The sequence below is a fragment of the Asparagus officinalis genome, chromosome 10 (genome assembly GCF_001876935.1).
Source record: "Asparagus officinalis chromosome 10, Aspof.V1, whole genome shotgun sequence".
NCBI lineage: Eukaryota > Viridiplantae > Streptophyta > Magnoliopsida > Asparagales > Asparagaceae > Asparagus > Asparagus officinalis.
This window is the reverse complement of record NC_033803.1, coordinates 17,828,907-17,851,295: the sequence shown is the minus strand read 5'-3', so window position 1 is coordinate 17,851,295 and position 22,389 is coordinate 17,828,907. Positions and strand designations below refer to the sequence as shown.

The window sequence follows — 22,389 nt, the reverse complement described above, 5'->3', positions numbered from 1 at the left end:
ACCTTTGATTAGCAAAATCTCTGAACAATTCCAGGGTTGGCAAAACAGGAGAAAATTATCAATATGATATATCCTAGCAAAGAGATATATAGCAAAGTATATATGCAAGGATATATAAACTAACACAAGGGTAAACAATATGAACTAGATAGTGGATGATATAGATAATGAGCTAATGACAATGGCGATATAAGATATGAACATAAAAATGAATGAACGCCAAAGCACACTCAAACATGCAATATGATCACGGAGTTCGGACCTTCCGTCCTACGTCTCCGCTCCCCACTCCCGGGGAGAAATCCACTATCACAATCCGGTTTGAAAGCCGTAACTTCTACACACTCGGTTTACAAGCTTACCGAAAACTCTCACACAACAAACACTATGCAATCACACTCTACACCCTCACAAGTGTTGGACCTAGCCGTGTCTCCCTCAAGTGCTCGGTTACAACCTCTCCCTAGGTTCGTCAACCGACGCCACTCCTCTTGGGACGATCCCCGACTCTCACCACACACTCCTCTCGGTGTACAAGTGTATTACAAAGTGTATCCTCACAATTAGGCTTAATATAATAAATGTTTGTTCTCTACTATGGATGAGAACACAATGAAAGCTCACACTCAATTGTTACAACTCTCACCAACCCTAATATACTATGTATGCAAATACAATAAGCTCATGTGGGTGTGTGTAACAATGAGATAATATAATCAAATCTAAACTCAATATAAAAACTAGCTTTAAAGAAAGATAATCAAATAACTAAGCAAATGTAAAGCTAGATAAGAGTTTAGAAAACTTCTCAATAGATCAAGAGGTGGAGGGAGAATAGTTGGAAGCTCAAACTTCAATAGATGATCTCCTCAAGCTCTTGTGGAATTTTCTTCACAAACAAACTCTTGAAACAAACTTAAAAACCCTTCAACAAACTTGTAAAACTCTTTTTAAAACTCTCTTAAACATCCATAAGAAACAATGAAAGTTGAGGGCTTTTTATAGCCTCTTAAACCAGCCACAAACCCCCAAAAACCGAAAATATCAAAAACTAGCCGTTACTAGCCGTTATAGGCTGAAAAGACCAAAATACCCCAAATTCCAGCATTCTGGAAATTTGCGTATCTGACTTTGTAAAATCAATTAAAAATAGTAAATCAATTCAAACAATTATGAAATTTTCTGATAAGGTTCTAAACATGTATATGAACATGTTAGAGAAAGAATTTATGAAAAATCATTTCTCATTTGAGAGAAATAAATATTTGAACATAGATATACAGTTTCTGAAAATCTGCTGACATACACGATTTTGTAAAATCAATTGGGCACAGTAAATCAACTCCAAAAATGGTAAAATTTTGAGGGAAGTTTCTAAACATGTAGATAAACATGTAAAAGAAAGAATTATTAAATATCACTTCTCATTTATGAAAACTCATCTGTTTTGTAAAACATGTACGAACATGCACAAACGAAAAACATAATTTTGTAAATTCCATTAAACATAACAAATCAATTCCAAACTTGATGAAACTTTGCGAAATATTTATAAATATGAAAATAAACATGTTAGAAAAAGAATTTCTCAAATTTAATTTTTATTTGTGAAAACTCATGTATTTTGCAAGTATGTCCAAAACATGAAAACCCAAAACCATGCATGTATATATATAACTATATATATACATGGAAACCAAATACGTGTGTGTATATGATATTGAGCTTAAGGTACTTAACACACATAATATAAAACCTAAAATAGATTACCCAAGCCGATCTTGATCTTCAATAAGCTTGACTTGGTACAATTTGCGGATGAAGCTTGAACTTGATCTTTAACTTGAATTGTATGTTGCTTCACTCCACAATTCCACCAACCTCCATTTGATATCGTCGTTGAAGCGCTATTCCATCCAACCTCCAACTACGTTGTTTGTCTATAATAAATAAGAAAACACAAATACTAGACAAACAACATTAGTGGTAAATTGTTTGTTAAACATCATCAAAACAAGAAGGCCAACAATCTCCCCCTTTTTGATGATGACAAACAATTTACAAAAAAAAAAATATATGCATGAAGGAAATGAATATATAATTTATAATTCACATGCATATAAGTAAGAAAGAATATATTCACAATATTTCTCCCCCTTTGACAATATCAAAAAGGGAACAAAAGAATTAAGAGAGCGAAAGCTCCCCCTACCAATAAGCATGAGTGAGTATAACACATAGAAAGATATAGGGATTGCTCCCCCTATCAAAATACCATATAGAATATATGAAATGAAGATCATGGCAAACATATGTGAGCAAGCATAGATGGAAAGTATGCTAAACACAACTCACATACATAAAGACAAATGAGAACATATATAAATATATCAAAGTGAAAAAAAAGATAGTGTCTCATATCAACGAAAACATAAAGATCAAAAATAGATTTATAAAATCAAAAGAAAAGGAACATGAAAATCATGTAAAAAGTTTTCAAATGAAAACAAATCAACCAATTGAAATCATAAATCAAATTTTAAATCATAAAACCAAATCATCATTGATTTTCAAAAATCAAGAGAGGCAACTCTATCTAGCTCTTGGGCTAGTATTAACCCTTATGAACATTTTAGCATCCGACAAACATGATTTTGGAATAAACACCCAATAAATCCGGAGGGTTATATAAGTACAAACCTCTCATCAAAACAAAACAAATAATCATGAAAACAAAAGATTTTATCAATTATAAATTGTTTTCATATAAAAAGATTTCAAAGCATAATTTTCAAAACCAAGATAAAGAAGGATAAAAACATTAAAACTCTTAGTTTGAAAATCAAATTTGTTTTGGTACCCAAGAACTCTTGGTACCAAAAGATTTAGGGACATGACCCCTATCATTTAAGCTCAAGGCCCTAGGGTTATGAACCCTCTTAGGCACATATGGTGCACTAACATGGTCAAAACAATATTCATTCAAATGACCCTTCCGATTGCAATTTGTGCAATGAAAGAGATCCATTTGTTTTTGTGGACCATTAGCTCGTGCACGGGAATCATTTGCAAATAAAGATTTTCTTTTAAAATTATTTTGCAAATGAGAAACATTCTTAAACAATGGTCTATTTGGAACATATTGCAATTTAGAAGCTTTTTGTATATCAAAACAAAATTTAGCAAGATGTCCAAACCTACCACAAACATCACATTTAAAAACATGTGGTCTATTGGAAGCATTTGTCAAATGAGATTTTCTTTTCAAATCAAAGCAATATTTGGCCAAATGACCAAAACGACCACAATAATCACACTTGAACACACTAGCATGCTTATGATGAACTTTGTGAGAATGAGCATGTGAATGTGTAAGTGTACAAGATGAAGAAGCTATATGAGATGCACAAGGAACATTAGAATTCTTATGTTTGTGTGCATCATAACAAAACTTAGCTAAATGACCTTGACGGCCGCAAATAGAACACTTATAAGTTTTGCTATACATGTGTGCATAATGAGTGGATGATTTTGACTTAGTCTTGGCACACATGTCCATAAGCCTCTTATGATTATTAATGCATATTTTCAAAGTTGAATCTAAAGATGAAATACTATTTTTCATAAGATTCAAATCTTCATTTTTAGGCACATATGCATTTTTAGAAGTAGAACATAAATAGTTATTTATAAAAGAAGCTGTATCATTCTTTATGTTCTCTACTTCTAACATGGCATCAATCTTAGCATGAGATAGGCTAGCAATAGATGAGATTAAATTTCCATTTTCCAAATTTAATAAGTCATTGCTTTCTTTAAGCATAGTATTTTCATTTTCAATGACATCAAATTTGGACACTAGCTTCTCATGATCGGATTTTAAAACATCATGCTTGCTTTTTAAATCATTAAAATCATTTTGCAATTTGTTATAGGCATGCAATAATTTTTCACTAGCACAAGCAAGTTCATCACAAGATAAATCATTATCGGGTTCGAACTCGCAAACCTCACTAGGGCTATCGCCTAGTGGCCGTGTGCATGTTGCTCCATATGAACTTGAAGTTGGATCCTTCAAAGCTTGTTGGATCGCCTCCAAGTCCCCTTGATGTGCTTCTATAAATTTTCAAAGTTTATAAGCACTATCAAAATGAACAAACTTGTTAGACATAGATGAATTAAAAGCATTTTGCAAATATTCTAACAAAATATTGTTCATTGTAAACATACGATGATCATTCTTATTCCACTTGGATTTCTCCAAAATGGGCACAATATAAGCATCATCTATAATTTCCTATAAATCAAAGTGTTTAGATTGAACAAAAAGTTTAAATCTAACACACCATTGGGCATAGGGAAAATTATCTAATCTAGGAGCAATATTAATGGCATAACCTAAACCATGCATATCCATAATATAAAAGACAAGCAAGATAAAGCTCAAAATTAGATTAGCACAATAAGCTAACTTGGATCTTTAACTCAAGGTGATTGGACCTTAAATCAAAGAGCACCAAGCTCTGATACCAATTGTTAGACCCTAGAGGGGGGTGATTAGGGTCTTATGCTAATCTAATCTGATTATATGTCAATTAAAATTAATTAATGAGTTATCCTAGCAAGTATGAAATACCACAAGATATATGAGCTAGGATAAGCAATGTAAACAAAGAGATATATCCTATATGATAAAATATATGCAAGGATATATAAACAACACAAGGGTAAAAAATCTAAACAAGATAGTGGATGATATAGATAATGAGCTAATGACAATGGCAATATAAGATATGAACATAAATATGATAATGAGCAATGCACAATGGTGATATAAGATATGAACATAAATATAAATGAACGCCAAAGCACACTCAAACACACTATATGATCATGGAGTTCGGACCTTCCGTCCTACGTCTCCGCTCCCCACTCCCGGGGAGAAATCCACTATCACAACCCGGTTTGGAAGCCGGAACTTCTACACACTCGGTTTACAAGTTCACCGAAAACTCTCACACAACGAACACTATGCAATCACACTCTACACCCACTAAGTGTTGGACCTAGCCGAGTCTCCCTCAAGTGCTCGGATACCACCTCTCCCTAGGTTGTTCAACCGACGCCACTCCTCTTGGGATGATCCCCGACTCTCACCATACACTTCTCTCGATGTACAAGTGTATTACTAAGTGATCTCACAAGATAGGCTCAATACAAAGTGATTGTTCTCTAAACAAGGAGAGAAGTCAATTAGGCTCAACTCAATATTACTATCTCTCACAAACAAAGTGATTGTTCTCTAAACAAGGAGAGAAGTCAATTAGGCTCAACTCAATATTACTATCTCTCACAATCCCAAATATATTATGAATGCTAATACAATAAGCTCAAGTGGGTATGTGTAACAATGAGATTAATCAAATTTAAACTCAATATAAAACTAGCTTTAATAAGATGATAATCAAACAAATAAATATAAAGCTAGAAAAGAGTTTAGAAAACTTCTCAATAGATGACAAGAGATGGAGGAAGAATAGTTGATTGCTCAAACTCCAATAGATGATCTCCTCAAGCTCTTGTGAAATTTTCTTCACAAACAAACTCTTGAAACAAACTTAAAAACCCTTCAACAAACTTGTAAAACTCTCAAAAACCGAAAATATCAAAAACTAGTCGTTACTAGCCGTTATAGGCTGAAAAGACCAAAATACCCCAAATTCCAGCATTCTGGAAATTTGCGTATCTGACTTTGTAAAATCAATTAAAAATAGTAAATCAATTCAAAAAATTATGAAATTTTGTGATAAGGTTCTAAACATGTATATGAACATGTTAGAGAAAGAATTTATGAAAAATAATTTCTCATTTGAGAGAAATAAATATTTGAACACAGATATACAGTTTCTGAAAATCTGCTGACATACACGATTTTGTAAAATCAATTGGGCACAGTAAATCAACTCCAAAAATGGTAAAATTTTGAGAAAAGTTTCTAAACATGTAGATAAATATGTAAAAGAAAGAATTTCTTAAATATCACTTCTCATTTATGAAAACTCATCTGTTTTGTAAAACATGCACGAACATGCACAAACGAAAAACATAATTTTGTAAATTCCATTAAACATAACAAATCAATTCCAAACTTGATGAAACTTTACGAAATATTTATAAACATGAAAATAAACATGTTAGAAAAAGAATTTCTTAAATTTAATTTTCATTTGTGAAAACTCATGTATTTTGCAAGTATGTCCAAAACATGAAAACCCAAAACCATGCATGTATATATATAACTATATATACATGGAAACCAAATACATGTGTGTATATGATATTGAGCTTAAGGTACTTAACACACATAATATAAAACCTAAACTAGATTACCCAAGCCGATCTTGATCTTTAATAAGCTTGACTTGGTACACTTTGCGGATGAAGCTTGAACTTGATCTTTAACTTGAATTGTATGTTGCTTCACTCCACAATTCCACCAACCTCCATTTGATATCGTCGTTGAAGCGCTATTCCATCCAACCTCCAACTACGTTGTTTGTCTATAATAAATAAGAAAACACAAATACTAGACAAACAACATTAGTGGTAAATTGTTTGTTAAACATCATCAAAACAAGAAGGCCAACAGTTGGGAGAATACAATTGATCAAATTAGTTATTTTGGGGATCCAAAATTATTGGACAAGCAATTATGTTCCGCCGATCAATGTGTTGGAAAAATTTGACAAACTTTGCACTGCTTTCTTATGGGGTCAAAAAATTAGATTGGTTTCCTGGAGTGATACTTGCAAAGACAAAAAGATGGGTGGACTGGGATTTTTTTTGCAAAGAATTGAAACTATGCAGCTGCAATAAAGATTCTATGGATGGTACACATTAAAAAGATTACTATGGATTAAATGAGTGCATGGAAACTATCTTCGCCAAACTGATATATGGTTAGTTCAACCAAAGAAAAATGACTCTTGGATGTGGAGACAATTGCTTAAGGTGAGAGATATGGCTTTAATTAAGAAGATTTGGAAACATGGATAATCTGCTAAAAACTATCTGTGACTACCATATTAATGGTATACTTCAGATTTCTTCCATATATCAAACTTTAAATCAATCAACTAGCCCTGTAGCTTGGTCAGACTCAACTTGGGTGGCTTACACTATCAAAAGTACTCAGTTATCTTATGGTTAGCTACACTGTCCAGATTATTGATATGATAGACTATGCAGATTGGGAATTCTGGAAACAAACCATTGTGTCATGTGTCCAGCTTCAAATCATCAAGAGGAAACCAACAAACACTTGTTCTTTGAATGTCAATACTCTGCATATGTTTGAAATAAAGTGATGGATTGGTTGAATTATGCTTGGAGATCTTGCAACCGGAACCAAATCATAACCTGGTATAGCAATAACTTGAAGGGGGATGATTTCATGAAGAAAATAAAAAGAATGACACTATCAGCAACTGTATATTGGATATGGAAGGAGAGGAACCTGAGGATATTTCAGCAGAAAATGCATTCTTCTGATCGGCTATTCAGATATGTGAAGTTTTCTATCTTTTCTAAAGTTTTTAATGAAAATATTCATGATCATGTAAGAGAAAAAAATGAGAAACTGTAAGTGTGATTTGCCTTCAGGTTTAGTTTCATATCGACATGATTCTGATATCTTGATGTACTCCACATTTTCAAAGTTTGGTGATGAATAAAAGTTTATTTCATTGACCAATTTTTTTTATCTAGGATCATGGAGTGATATATAAGGTCAAGTGATCCGCTTTGGTTAATGGCTGGTCTAAGTGCAACCATCTCCTATCCTTTTTCTACCATCTAAAAGAAAAACCTAAGACATGGATGAAAAGTTCAAAGTAATTCGATATCACAATAACCGATGGCAAATACTTGAACAGACTACAGCAGAAGGTTTAATTACATGCGTTTTAGACGAGTGCCACAAATGGAAGATATCCTTTCCACGTTGAGTATATCTATATTTTCTATGTGTTACTCTTTGTGAGATGTTGACGCATTTTAAGCGGCTGTCATACTTGTTTGTCAAGAATATCTAAAACAACGAGTATTGCTATTAGGATTTTGGGTTTGGGAATACGGGCGGGCGGGCAAATGGGTGAATAAGGACCGTTCATTTAGTGTCCATTTAGTGTGGATTGAAATGAACCCGCCCGATTAGACCCATTTAACTAAATGGGTGGGCTTTGGACGAGCCAAGTGATGGGCGGGCCAGGTGTATAAATGGGCATGGGCAAAAATTGCATTCCCAAAAAATATGATATATAATATAAAAAATAGCTACATTTTTAGACTATATTTTCATGATCTAGAATAAATGTTTAAAAAAAGTAGAAGTGCAAAGCGAAGCGTTAGACCTATCAATGAAGCGAGGCATAAGATTCAAAGCATAATTAATGCGTAAGCCTCATGAGTTTAACTATTTTAATTTTATAATTTGTAAAGATTATAAACATATAATATTTAGTGGCGTGATAATTTACAATAGGTACATTCATGTCTTGATTAGTGAATAAGAAGTAAATATGTGAACTGTGAATCATAATGCGAATTATACTAAACTAAGCTACGTGCATTACACAGACATACTCTCTCTCTCTCTCACATGGTCATATTAAAGAACAAAGGGGCATTTTAATTTTAGTAAAAAAATCCTTTTATATCCTTCTATCTTGTCTAAAACACGCACTTCAAAAGAGAAGCCCTTTATGAATCTCGAAGCACACGCTTCAGTTACGCTTCAAATGATGAGGGTAAGTTTCACGGGATAAATAACTTCACTATTGAGTTTCGAAGCGTTTGCCCTTCAAAAAGTTTCTAGGAGAGTTACCAAAAAAGCTTTTTCAAACACACGGTTTTCATCTGTTCCAATAGTTTAAGAGCAAGAGCTGAAAAGTACAGCCCAAAGTTCAGAGTAACTAGGGTCCCATTTATCTCATAAATGCCAGTGTTCGAGCACTAGAGCACCTCCTGCGTGTCTGGTTTGATTTCTTCGTATCTGTTGCATCCTTGTAAGCATAAGCACTATAGAATAATGGTTACCACAACGCCATATCAAACAGTAATTTTGTTCCTTAAATTCTCACTTCTAGGGGCCTAATTCCATTGAGTAGACAATCCAGGATATTTTACAACCTTAATCTTCTTGATTAACAAACTTTCCATCATTGGACTTCCAACTTGATTAGCCAGCTACAACTTCAACTCGAACGAGTACTCCGACAAAGTCACGAGGACAAAGCCTGTTGCAGTTTCCATTTTAAGGGAAGACAAATTTCAAATAATATTCTGTTAGCACATGAATTGGTGAAGAACTATGGTAGAAAACACATTTCTCCAAGGACAATGCTCAACATTGATATACGGAAGGCTTTTGACTCCATCAGTTGGACATTTCTGGAGAAAATGCTCAAAGGTCTGGGGTTCTCTGAAATGTTTATTAAATGGACTATGTCATGCATTTCCACACCTAAATTTTCAGTTTCCCTGAATGAATCCCTTCATGGATATTTCAAGGGTGCTAGAGGATTGAGGCAAGGTGATCCTATCCCTTCATGGATATTTCCCCTTATTTTTTTTATTTATTTATTTTTTTTTATTTACTAATTAACTTAACAGCAAGAATTTTTAATCTTCTAGATTGCTGTCAAAACAGAGATATAAAAAAATTTAAAACAAATTTAAAAGTTAGAAAATTCAAGCCTGATTGGGAGCAGTCGTGATATCACTGCCCTAGAAGATTAAGGACCCGCCTATCGCCCTGGCGCAGTTTGTCCTCTCTCCCCTAGCGGTAAAAACCCCCGGAATCGGCCGGCCTCTGCACTCGGGCGTGAGTCACAGAGCTTATGCTCAGACGAAAATAGTTGCCCAGTAAAATGTAGCCGAAATTTCTTGGAGGTAAGAGAGTAGAGAAGAGAAGAGAGTTTAGAGAGTGTTCCTCTTCGTTGGTGTGTATCTGAATGAGCTCCAAGCCTCCTTTTATAGGTGATGAAAGTTGTAACCCCCGCTGAATCCAAGGGACCGTTACGCATGGTTATTACTTCCGTTACCCGCATGCAGCCGTTACAAAATGTGTAAAACGTACAAAAATGAAGGCTTGAGAAGCAAAAAGGTGTGCGGCTGCGGCGTGGCGCGCGCGTGCGGGCGAGGCGAGGCGTGGCGTGGCGCGCGCGTGTGTGGTAGAAATGCAAGGCCCACAAAACCCAAAACAATATTCAAAGCCCAATAAGGAAAACCCAAAACAATATTCAAAGCCCAATAAGGAGAGAACCAATATATACCCTTTACTATTCATCTCATTTCCCGATGTGGGACTATTCACAAAGGTAAGCAATATTGACTGAAAATAATAAATCAATAAATAAATCACAGAATAAATATAGGTTGGGCAACCTGTCGTATCGTGAATTCGGGAAAGGTAGCTTTCGGCTTTGAACCTTTCCTTAGTGAGTTCATCGCCACCTGATAGACATAATGGACTAGGCCTTGAATTAGGCCCCTTGGATCAGGTATTGATAAAAACACACACAATACGTTTTCATCTATTGAGCTAAGCGGGTTGAGCGTTAAAGGCCATGCTCACAAAAAACCGACTCATGAGAGTTTCTAGGGGTCAGCCCTGTCCCCCCCAACCGCGGCCATCACGGTTCCTCTCACGTAGGTAAGTCCTCAAAGGGTACTACAGCTGTTTATTTAATACCCCCCACAATACACGCGTTGGACTTATTAAGAGTAAAACTCAGCCTAGCCAGCTGTATCATAAGAGCATCGTCACCATAGAGAAGGGGTAGTAGCAAATGCTACATAATGATATATAAATATATCTAGGTCGATGCTCCACACGAGAGTCACTTGTCCAGCTTGTTTCTACCACATTGAACCGACATTGGGACTACGTCTCCAAATAAGGGTTGGGTTGCCGCTGTCAGTGACCTCATTTATGGGCTTAACCCCATCTCCCTCGATGAATCCAGAACCACACTCCTGGATAATCCCTTAGTCAAAGGGTCAGCAAGATTTTTCTCAGACTTTACAAAGTCCAAGATCACAACTTTGCCTAATAGGCGTTGTACAGACTTATATCTTATTTGAATATGTCTGTTATGTTTTTTATTTACATGTACTTGCTTTAGAAGCTCTATGGTAGATCTAGAATCAGAGTGAATGGAAATAGGAGGAGAGGGTTTAGGGACCAAAGGAAGTTCAGATAGAAGATCTTTTAACCATTCGGCTTCTGTGCAAGTAGTATCAAGAGCAATTAGCTCAGATTCCATGGTGCTCCTGGCAATTATTGTTTGCTTACATGATTTCCAGGATACAGCAGCACCACCAAAAAGAAATACATATCCAGATGTAGACTTTACACTGTTGGAATCCGTGACCCAATTGGCGTCACTATACCCTTCTATAGCATCAGGGTAACCAGTGTAAGTCAAGCAATAGTCAATTGTGCCTTTTAGATATTTGAATACTCTTTCTAAGGCAGACCAATGATCTTTGCTAGGGTTGCTAGTATACCGACTCAGTCTCCCTACAGCATAAGCTATATCAGGTCTGGTTCGGTTGGATATGTAAAGAAGAGATCCAATCATCTGAGAATATTTCAGCTGGGAGACAGGTTCACCTTCATTCTTCTTCAAGGGTATAGAAGAATCATAAGGTGTGGAAACAGGTTTAGAGTTATGAAAGTTGAATTTGATTAGCATTTTATCAATGCTATGGGAAAGACTCAAAGATATTCCTCTAGTGTCTCTAGAGATTTTCATTCCAAGTATCATGTCTGCAAGACCTAAGTCTTTCATATCAAAGTTTTTGGAAAGATAATCCTTAACCTTTGAAATTAATTCAAGTGTTGTTCCAAAGATAAGGATATCATCAACATAGAGACAGAGAATGACATAGTCATTGTTTATCACTTTAGAATAGACACATTTATCGTATTCATTCACTGTGAAGCCATATTGTGCAATGACGTTGTCAAATTTCTGGTGCCATTATTTAGGAGCTTGTTTAAGACCATACAAAGATTTAACAAGCTTACAGACTTTGTTTTCCTGACCCTTGGCAATGAGGCCTTCAGGTTGGTGCATATAGATTTCTTCATCTAAATCACCATTCAGGAAAGCAGTCTTGACATCCATCTGATGTATGATAAGCTTATGGATAGCAGCAAAGGCTAGTAATACTCGGATAGTTGATATTCGGGCTACAGGAGAATATGTATCAAAATAATCAATGCCCTTTTGTTGAGTAAAGCCTTTAGCTACTAATCTAGCTTTAAATTTATCTATGAAACCATCAGCTCTGAGTTTCTTCTTGAATATCCACTTACAACCAATAGGTTTACAACCTGGAGGTAAGTCGGTGAGTATCCAAGTATGGTTTTCCATGATAGATTTAATTTTATTATCAATGGCTTCTTTCCAGAAAGGAGATTCAGGTGAATCCATTGCTTCTTGGAATGAGCTTGGATCACCTTCAACAAGAAAGGTAAGGAAATCTTCTCCAAAATCCTTTTCGATTCTACCTCTTTTGCTTCTTCGAGGTTCAATATCAAGAGTTTGAGAAGAACTGGAAGATGGAAGATCAGAAGGAATGGATGATCTGGGATTTTCTGAGATTTTAGATTTGAAAGGAAAGATGTTTTCAAAATAGACTGCATCTCTTGCTTCAATGATGGTATTGTTGTGTTTGCACCTTCTCCAACTTGAGCAGCTCCCCTCAGCATATCATCAACAAATCAGTTAACTATCTTCTTTTCTGGACAGGTGCATCTGCCTCCAAGAAGGCCTCTAAACTGAAGAATATCCTCCATTCATCGGACCTCCCTGAGATCCTGGAATCTAGCGAAGACAGCAACAGGCTTGCATGATTCCCATCCTCCCTTCAGCTAGCCAACAGTTAGCCTCCCCAAGGGTTCATTTTGTTCTTTGTACTCTTTTGTTGCTGTTTTCTTTGACCTGTATCAGCTCTTAACTCTGTCTTTTGGATTTCCTTTTTGTTGTTTTGATGCTGGTATGGGGGAGGGAACATTGAAGATTTGTACTTACCAGTGACGGCAAGGCCCTCTCCTGGTAGCACACATCTTCCAATGTTCCCCCTCTCTTCACCACACTCTCTTACTGTAAATGTTACCTCTTATACTTTCATGAATATATAAATATACATGAACAGGGCTTCAAGCTCTGTTTCTTTTGTCAAAAAAAAAAAATGATGGTATTGTTGGATATATCACTAATTTCAGATTTGATGACTAGAAATCTATTAACATTGCTATCTAGTGCATATCCAATAAAAGCAGCATCTACAGTCTTAGAACCAATTTTCCTCTTCTTAGGTTCAGGAATAGCTACTTTAGCCAAGCAACCCCAAACCCGGAAGAAATTCAGATTAGGAGATCTCCCCTTCCAATATTCATAAGGAGTTGTATCGGAATTTTTCTGGGGAATCCTATTGAGAATGAAGCAAGCAGAAAGAAGAGCTTCACCCCAGAGATTTTCAGGTGCTCCTGAACTGAGTAACATACAGTTCACCATGTCCATTAGGGTTCTATTCTTTCGTTCAGCTACCCCGTTAGACTGTGGTGTATAGGGAGCAGTAACCTCATGAATAATACCGTGTTCTTGGCAATATTCAGTCATATGATTTGAGGTATACTCCCCCCCACGATCAGATCTTAGAATCTTGATCTTCCTGTCAAGTTGGTTCTCAGATTCAGCTTTGAACACCTTAAACCTATCTAAGACTTCATCTTTAGTTTTGAGAAGATAGGTGTAACAATATCTGGAGTGATCGTCTATAAAAGTCACAAAATATCTCCTACCCCCTCGGGTGATAACTCGGTTAGAGTCACACACATCACTATGAATTAATTCGAGGGGTTCAGAGTTTCTAGTTATAGACTTGAAGGGTTTTTTAGTGTGTTTCCCTTGAACACAAATTTCACATTTAGATGAGGGATTATGAGAAGATTTAGGAATGAGGTTTAATTTACTCATTCTCTGCAAGGTTTGGAAATTGACATGTCCAAGTCGTCCATGCCAAACATCACAAGACTCAACAATTTGAATAACAGAAGACTCATAAATTTCATTAGAACTGGAATTGATTACATTGAGTTTGAAAAGGCCATTACAGATAAAACCTTTTCCTATGAAAACATTACTCTTTGTAATCACAAATTTATTGGATTCTTTTACAATCCTATAATCAGCTCTAAGAAGAAGAGATTCACTAATCAAATTGCGACGGAGAGAAGGAACATGATAAACGCCTTGCAGATGAAGAACTTTCCCAGAAGTCATGGTGAGCTCTATACGTCCACTTCCTATTATTGATTTAGTGGAGTCATCTGCTAAGCTTATGCTTCCTCCACGTGATTCCTGATAATTTGAAAACCAAGAGCGGTCATTACAGACGTGGATATTTGCTCCGGAATCCAAATACCAATCAGTGGAAGAAGTTAGAGAATTTACAAGATGAGATGAAGAGGCTAACCTGAAGGAGGTTGGATTCATTTCAATCATATTAACTTTGTTGGATCCATTTCCTTTAGGGGCAGGTTTGGCCGGTTCCTTCTTCCGAAAGAAACAGTTGTGAGCCATGTGGTTGGTTCTACCACAGACAAAGCAGAACTTCTCATCAGACTTATAGCTGGAAGAATTGGGATTTGGTTTGAAAGAGGATTTGTTGAAAGATTTATTGAAAGATTGTTGATTTTTCTTAAATTTCTTCCCTTTGGGTTTGAAATTCTTAGATTTAGGCTTATCCTCTACCAAGTTTACTTTAGCTTTTGTTTCATTCTTGGTATTGGAATTTTGCCTATGCTGGTCTTCAATACGAATAGCCTTGAGGGCTTCAGTTAATGTTAAATCTCCTTGCTTGTGTCGAAGATCCCCAGCAAATCTAGACCAGGAGGTGTGAACTTATTGAATGAGGAGGAGGTGAAACGCAGAATTCCGGCATCATCATAGCCATATTCTGCTTCAAGAGCATTCCATAGTTCTTTTGCACTTTTGAACTCATAATATATGTCATAAAGGTTGTCCGCAAGTGCACTAAGAATCCTATGACAACAATGATAGTTGATTTCTTCTGGTTTCATAGAGCTAGAAAAGGAGCTAGCACCAGAACCAGAAGTGGAAGGAGCAGGTTGAGCAGGATCAGGAGTCAAAGGTTGAGAACCACTAGTAGATGACTCAGAAGTGTCAATAGCAGATAAAAGACCTAAGGTAGTAAGCCAGTATTTCATCTGATTAGCCCACCGTTTATAGTTAACACCGGTGAACTTCTCAGGTTTGACACTTTTTGAATGATCAGGAATTGCCATAAGTCCAATTCAAGTTTACTAGTCTAGGTAGATGTAATCTGATATAAAAAGGATTTTGTCAATATTACTAGACCAGAAACTTAATTAAACCTGCTTTTAACCAAAAACTCTAAAAGTGAAAAGATTAAAGTTTTACTCGGGTAGTTTGGCCAGGTAAGGATAGTACTAGAGGTTGATCAAAGATCTATTAAGTACCTCGTTTCTTGCAGAGCGCTTTACGCAACCCTTAAACCTTTCCTTAGACACCAACTAATCCAAGAAAACTTGAACCGATTCACTTAAAGATTTTTTGTTTATTTACTATGAAAATTGACAGGTGCAGAAATTGAGTATAGAAGCTACAAAGATTTTTTTTATTTTTTATTTTATAGCTAATTTAGATGCAACAAATTAAAACAATTAACTAATACAACAAGAAATTATTAATATATAAAATTCGGGTGAACAGTAATCCCGATGAACAGTAATAAAATTTTTTAATTTTTTATTTTTTTTATTTACTAATTAACTTAACAGCAAGAATTTTTAATCTTCTAGATTGCTGTCAAAACAGAGATATAAAAAATTTAAAACAAATTTAAAAGTTAGAAAATTCAGGCCTGATTGGGAGCAGTCGTGATATCACTGCCCTAGAAGATTAAGGACCCGCCTATCACCCTGGCGCAATTTGTCCTCTCTCCCCTAGCGGTAAAAACCCCCGGAATCGGCCGGCCTCTGCACTCGGGCGTGAGACACAGAGCTTATGCTCAGACGAAAACAGTTGCCCAGAAAATAGAATATGTAAATATGTAGCCGAAATCTTTTCTTGGAGGTATAAGAGTAGAGAAGAGAAGAGAGTGTAGAGATTTTCCTCTTCGTTGGTGTGATTCTGAATGAGCTCCAAGCCTCCTTTTATAGGTGATGAAAGGTGTAACCCCCGCTGAATCCAAGGGACCGTTACGCACGGTTAATGCTTCCTGCGGCGTGGCGCGTACGGGCGAGGCGTGGCGTGCGTGCGCGCGCGCGTGTGTGGTAGAAATGCAAGGCCCACAAAACCCAAAATACTATTCAAAGCCCAATAAGGAGAGAACCAATATATACCCTTTACTATTCATCTCATTTTTCGATGTGGGACTATTCACAAAGGCAAAATTGCCTTTTCATGAATAAAGCTTCCAACAGAAACAAGATAGGGATTTTAAATTTCACCCTAAATGTGGGAAGCTTAAAATTACACATCTTGCATTTGCTGATGATCTCCTTCTGTTCTGTAGAGGAGATTTATATTCAGTTCAAAAGCTTTATCACTGTGTTAGAGATTTTGGTGCCATAACTGGTTTGGAAGCCAACCCCTCTAAATGTGTTATCTTTTTTGGAGGTGTTGATGATCATATTAAGAGCTCCATTAATAGTTGCTTGGGTTTTCAGGAAGGGACACTGCCAATAAAATATCTTGGAGTTCATTTGATATGCAAGAGACTATCATATATTGATTGCTTCCCACTTTTTAGAAAAATTACGAGTCAGTTTCAGACTTGGTTGAAGTTTCAGAAATTGTCATATGCAAGGAGACTCCAAGTCATCAAGAGTGTAATTTTGGGTGTCCAACTATACCGGACCTCTAACTACATATTGCCAGCAAAGGTTCTTCATAAAATTGATGTCTTATGCAGGGATTTCCTTTGGGGAAAAACTGACCAGGTTTTCAAAACCCCCCTTGTTGCCTGGGAAAAAATATGCAAGGAGAAAAAGTATGGAGGTTTAGGCATTTTTTCTACAGCTACATGGAACATTGCCTCTGGCCTCAAGTTAATATGGTATATTCATATTAACAAAGAGTGGCTATGGATTAAATGGATTCATGCCAATTATTTGAAAAATTCTACAATATGGCAAGTTAACATGAAATCAAGTGATTCTTGGATGTGGAAGCAGTTACTCTTGAAAAATTCTACAATATGGCAAGTTAACATGAAATCAAGTGATTCTTGGATGTGGAAGCAGTTACTCAAGGTCAGGGATAAAGAAATCATTATTTGTGGAGGAATTGATAATCTGAAACAGTGTATTAGCTCATGTTGCAAGAATTCTAAAATCCAGCTATCCAAACTATACTCAGCCATCTCCCTTGTATCCAGCAAAATGCCTTGGTTTATGACAGTTTGGGATTCAAACAACTACCCTAAGCATAGTTTTATCTTTTGGTTAGCGGTTCTTAACAGATTGCAAAGCAAAGATAGACTACTTAGGAGAGGCATTATTCAATCTGGACAATGTTGCTTATGCTCTTCAGCTCAGGAATCTCGTAGCCATCTTTTCTTTGAATGTTACTTCTCATGTGGTCTATGGAATAACATCTTGGATTGGCTTCAATTCAGATGGAAGACTTGTAATTGGGATATCATTTTGGAGTGGTTTAGCAAAAGTCTAGGGAAGAGGCTTCAAGCAAAGTGTGAAAAGATTGGCGTTGACAGCTTCTATTTACTGCATTTGGAAAGAAAGAAACAATAGGATTTTCAATCTGAAATCCAGAAATATTGATCAGGTTACCAGGGATGTTAAAGAGGCAATATTGATCACTACTCTCAATGGTTCATTCTCAGAGGACAACAAGCAGTGGATAATGTCTCTTTGAAACTCTCTCTTGTATATAATTGTTTGACTGATCCTGTTTTGTTTTTTTAGTTCTTTTGAGCTGATTATCTTGTTGTACATATTTTTCACATTTTGGTAAATGAATAAAAGTTTTTCATTGACCAAAAAAAGGAATGCTAGGTCTGTTTTGATATAAAATTAAGCTTTTGTGTACTACGTATTGTGAGGCTAATATTCCTCCCCTACCTCTTCCACTGCAGACGTGAATCTTTTGCATGCTTGCAGACGCTCTCATCAAGTCAGAAATTTACTCCGATTATGTGCAGGTACGTGTTTCCATTTTGACTACGTACCTTAAATAACGTCTTTGAATCCAATTATTTTCTGTTGCTAGATGTTTGCGGTCTGTTCGCTAATTTATGACGTAAAAATGACAACTGCAGTCTCGTCTTGCTCCAAGCGGCTATCTCAAGATTCCAACTGTGAGTATTGAATATTTGTTTTGGACCTGTATGCTTAGAAGCTATGTTGCATGACGACGGATGCACTAATATGAACATTTCACTGTCAGACAGAAAATTCTACAAGATACAGAATGTAAGAATTTCATACAGAACTTTGTGATTTAAATGTTTGTGCGACATATATCAGAAGTTAGCAATCCCCCCCCGTGTGTAAGCCTAATATCTCATCAAAGTGGGATATTAGCTCTTCCTCTCGTCAGCTCTAGGACTGCGCGTCGAGGGAACCTAAAAGCTATTACAAATCACACAAATAGTGAGACAACCAATTTTACGTGATTCGGCAAATTGCCTACGTCCACGGGGCAAGGAGGGGGAGATCTACTATTAGAGGAAGAGAGAATACAAATAGGATTTACACAAGAATCTCACAAATAAAACCCTCACACAAAACTCTCAAACCTCTCACACAAACTCTCTCTACAAAAGATGCTTAGAACCCTCTTGACGGCTGCTCAAAACTCCTCATGCTTCTGCGTTTTTCTTTTTCTCCGCAGTCGCAATTGATTTTTGTCTGTAGCCGCAAAACTTTGCACCAAACCTCCTTCGCACCCCTCAAAACCTAGGTGACAAATTATTTATATATGGCAACAATCACAATCGGGTTCGTGGGCTTGTGAACATCACTTCACGCGGCATTAACCTCCTGCGCTCACTTGTGGCCCCCACGAATTTTGCAATCACGCGGAATTGTGAAAACCGCGTGAACGTGGATGAGACCCTTGCAATCACGTGGTGTGTGGTCCACCACCTCCGTTCATTCACAATTCTCCACCTCGGTGAAGTTTTTTTTTCAAAACTGACGCGACACCAAAGCAACCAAATGTCCCACTTGTTGTGATCAGTATGAACGCAATCCACAACAAGTCGAGAACCCGAACGAGAGTCTAAACAATCTCACCCCTCCATCAAAATTAACTAATCCAAATCAGCTGCATCTGAAAGACTGCCTACGTATCTTCTTGCCTAAGGAATCAAGCCGAACGTAGTTCACCCAAATGGCCGCCAACAGCCTCAACAATCACGAATATGCAACAAGCTTATACAATGATCAAACTTGTTGCTCGGAACCACCTTAGTGAGCATATCCGTCGGATTATCCTTCATGTGGACCTTCACAATCTCCACATCGCCATCTTCAAGAACATCCCGAACGAAGTGATAACGAACGTCAATGTGCTTCGTTCTCGCATGAAAAACCTGATTCTTCGCTAAATAGATAGCACTCATGCTATCACAATGAATAGTGACGAACCTCTGTGATATACCAAGTTCCTCCAAAAGTCCTCGAAGCCAAATAGCCTCCTTCACAGCCTCCGTAACTGCCATATACTCTGCCTCCGTCGTAAACAAAGCCACCGTCGACTGTAAGGTGCATTTCCAACACACCGGCGCACGGATCAAAGTGAACACATACCCCGTAGTAGACCGGCGTTTATCCAAATCCCCGGCATAATCCGAATCAACATAACTGATGCATAGCTTCCCACCTATAGTGTCCCGCTCATAAACCAAACCAACATTGAGCGTACCTCGAATGTACCTCAAAATCCATCTCACGACGTCCCAATGACCCACTCCTGGATCGTGCATGTATCTTGAAACCATGCTCACCGCCTGTGACAAATCTGGCCTCGTACATACCATCGCGTACATCAAGCTCCCAACCACGCTCGCATATGGAGTCTTCGACATCAACTCACGATCTTCAACTGACTTTGGTGAAAGACCAGCTGAAAGCTTCAAATGGGCTCCCAATGGTACACTAACTGGCTTTGTATCCATACTAACATGGAATCGCTGTAGAACCTTCTTTAAATAAGCCACCTGTGTCAAACAAATTCTGCCCTTCTTCTTGTCTCTGCCGATCTCCATCCCTAGAATGCGTTTGGCCTCACCCAAGTCCTTCATCTCAAACTCATTTGAAAGCCGAACTTTCAACTCATCTATAGCCGACCTGGAAGTAGAGGAAACCAACATGTCATCGACATAAAGTAACAAATAGATGTACGCACCTCCTTTTAACTTGCGAAATACACGCAAGGATCAAACTGGCTCCGAGTGTACGAATGACCAAGCATAAAACCATCAAATCGCCTATACCACTGTCGAGGAGACTGCTTCAAACCGTATAGCGATTTCTTTAATCTGCAAACCAACTTATCTTTTCCTGCAACTCGGAATCCCAATGGCTGAATCATATATATTTCTTCATCAAGATCACCATGAAGAAATACCGTCTTTACATTCAACTGATCTAACTCCAAACCATACCGTGCCACCAAAGCTAGCAAAATCTGAATCAAAGAATGCTTCACCACCGGAGAGAAAACCTCATTATAGTCAATACCTTCCTCCTGTACATAGCCCTTCGCAACCAACCGAGCTTTAAATCTCAATGGAGTGCCCTCAATACCCTCATTCTTCGTGTATACCCACTTACAACCAGTTGCCTTCCGCCCCTTTGGAAGCTCAACAAGCTCCCATGTATCGTTCTTATGAAGAGATTCCATCTCCTCCTGCATAGCCACCTGCCACGAATCAGCCTCCGAACTCTGTTCGGCCTCTCTGAATGTGATAGGTACCAACTCATCGATACTCTCCACCAGAAGTGCATACGCAACTGTGTCGGCATACCGTGCTGGCATCTGTATGTTTCTCCTCTGTCTCCGAACCGCAATCGAATCCTGAACCTGAGCCGTCGGTCCCTGATCATGTACATCAGTACCCGTATCCTCCGTGTCACCGTCGTGCTCGTCTCGCGTCACCTCAGTCGGCACTCTAATGGATACTGCACCATCTGGACAATGTGGAGCTGCATCGATCTCCACCACCTGTGATATCTCTTTCGTCGGGTCGCTCTCCACCTGATGAGAGCTGGGAAGCTTCAAGATAGAAGCCTCATCAAACGTGACATCCCTACTCAGTACAATCTTCTTATCAACTGGATCCCAAAGCTTGTATCCCTTGACACCCCGCTTGAATCCTACAAATATGGCCTTCCTAGCTCGAGGTTCCAACTTATCAGTTCTCACATGATAAAATACAGGGCACCCGAATACCTTAAGCTGGTCATAATCGTGTGCTGGCTCTCCCGACCACTTCTCCATAAGGGTCTTCCCCTCAATCGCAGATGAAGGCAGCCTATTAATGAGGTGGCTCACATATGTAAGTGCCTCAGCCCAAAAGATCTTCTCCAAACTACTCTGCGACAATAAGCATCGGATCTTCTCTAGTAAAGACCGATTCAACCTCTCTATCACCCCATTTTGCTGCGGTGTATGACTAACTGTGAAGTGTCTCTCTATGCCCTCGTCTCGACATAGCTGCTGAAAGGGGTCAGAAGTATATTCACCACCGTTATCGGATCTCAACGTCTTGATCTTTCTCCCAGTCTGCAATTCCAATCTCTTCTTCCACTCCACGAATATATCTAGGACTTCACTCTTCTTCATCATGGTGTACACCCAACAACGTCTAGAATAGTCATCTACAAAAGTAACGAACCAATGTCTACCACCAAGTGATGTAGTCTTGGTGGGACCCCAAACGTCTGTGTGCACGTAGTCCAGAATGCCCCTCGTCTGATGAATGACAGTTCCGAACTTCACCTTCATCTTCTTGCCAAGAACACAATGCTCATAGAACTCAATCTTCCCACTCTTGGCTCCCTTCAATAGCCCCTGCTTGCACAATGCTTGTAGTGACTTTTCACCTGTGTGCCCCAACCTATAGTGCCAAAGTCTGCTCATGTCCGCTTCTGAAATAGCCGAAGCAACCTAGCCAATCTCGGTGCTTCCCTTCAGATAATACAAATTTCGATTGCGAACTCCCTTCATCACCACCAATGATCCCTTAGTAACCTTCGCTACAGCGTTTTCGAGAGTCACCTTGAATCCCTTCGCCTCCAAA

At 37.8% G+C, this 22,389-nt stretch overlaps 1 protein-coding gene across 1 annotated transcript; it reads left to right on the top strand.

The window, feature by feature from the left end:
* On the top strand, window positions 9,400–17,996 carry LOC109826514. Its single transcript, XM_020393543.1, has 5 exons — window positions 9,400–9,592; window positions 12,822–12,915; window positions 16,636–17,426; window positions 17,584–17,750; window positions 17,907–17,996. Exons 1-5 carry the CDS (start codon window positions 9,400–9,402, stop codon window positions 17,994–17,996), a joined length of 1,335 nt encoding a protein of 444 aa, XP_020249132.1.

Excerpts from the sequence above, each read along its gene's own strand:
- LOC109826514 (XM_020393543.1), top strand. The coding sequence starts at position 9,400 with ATGCTCAACATTGATATACGGAAGGCTTTTGACTCCATCAGTTGGACA. Across the intron at positions 9,593-12,821 it reads TGCTAGAGGATTGAGGCAAG|GTGCATCTGCCTCCAAGAAG; the intron begins GTGATCCTATCC and ends TTTTCTGGACAG. Across the intron at positions 12,916-16,635 it reads TCTAGCGAAGACAGCAACAG|AGGAGATTTATATTCAGTTC; the intron begins GCTTGCATGATT and ends TCTGTTCTGTAG.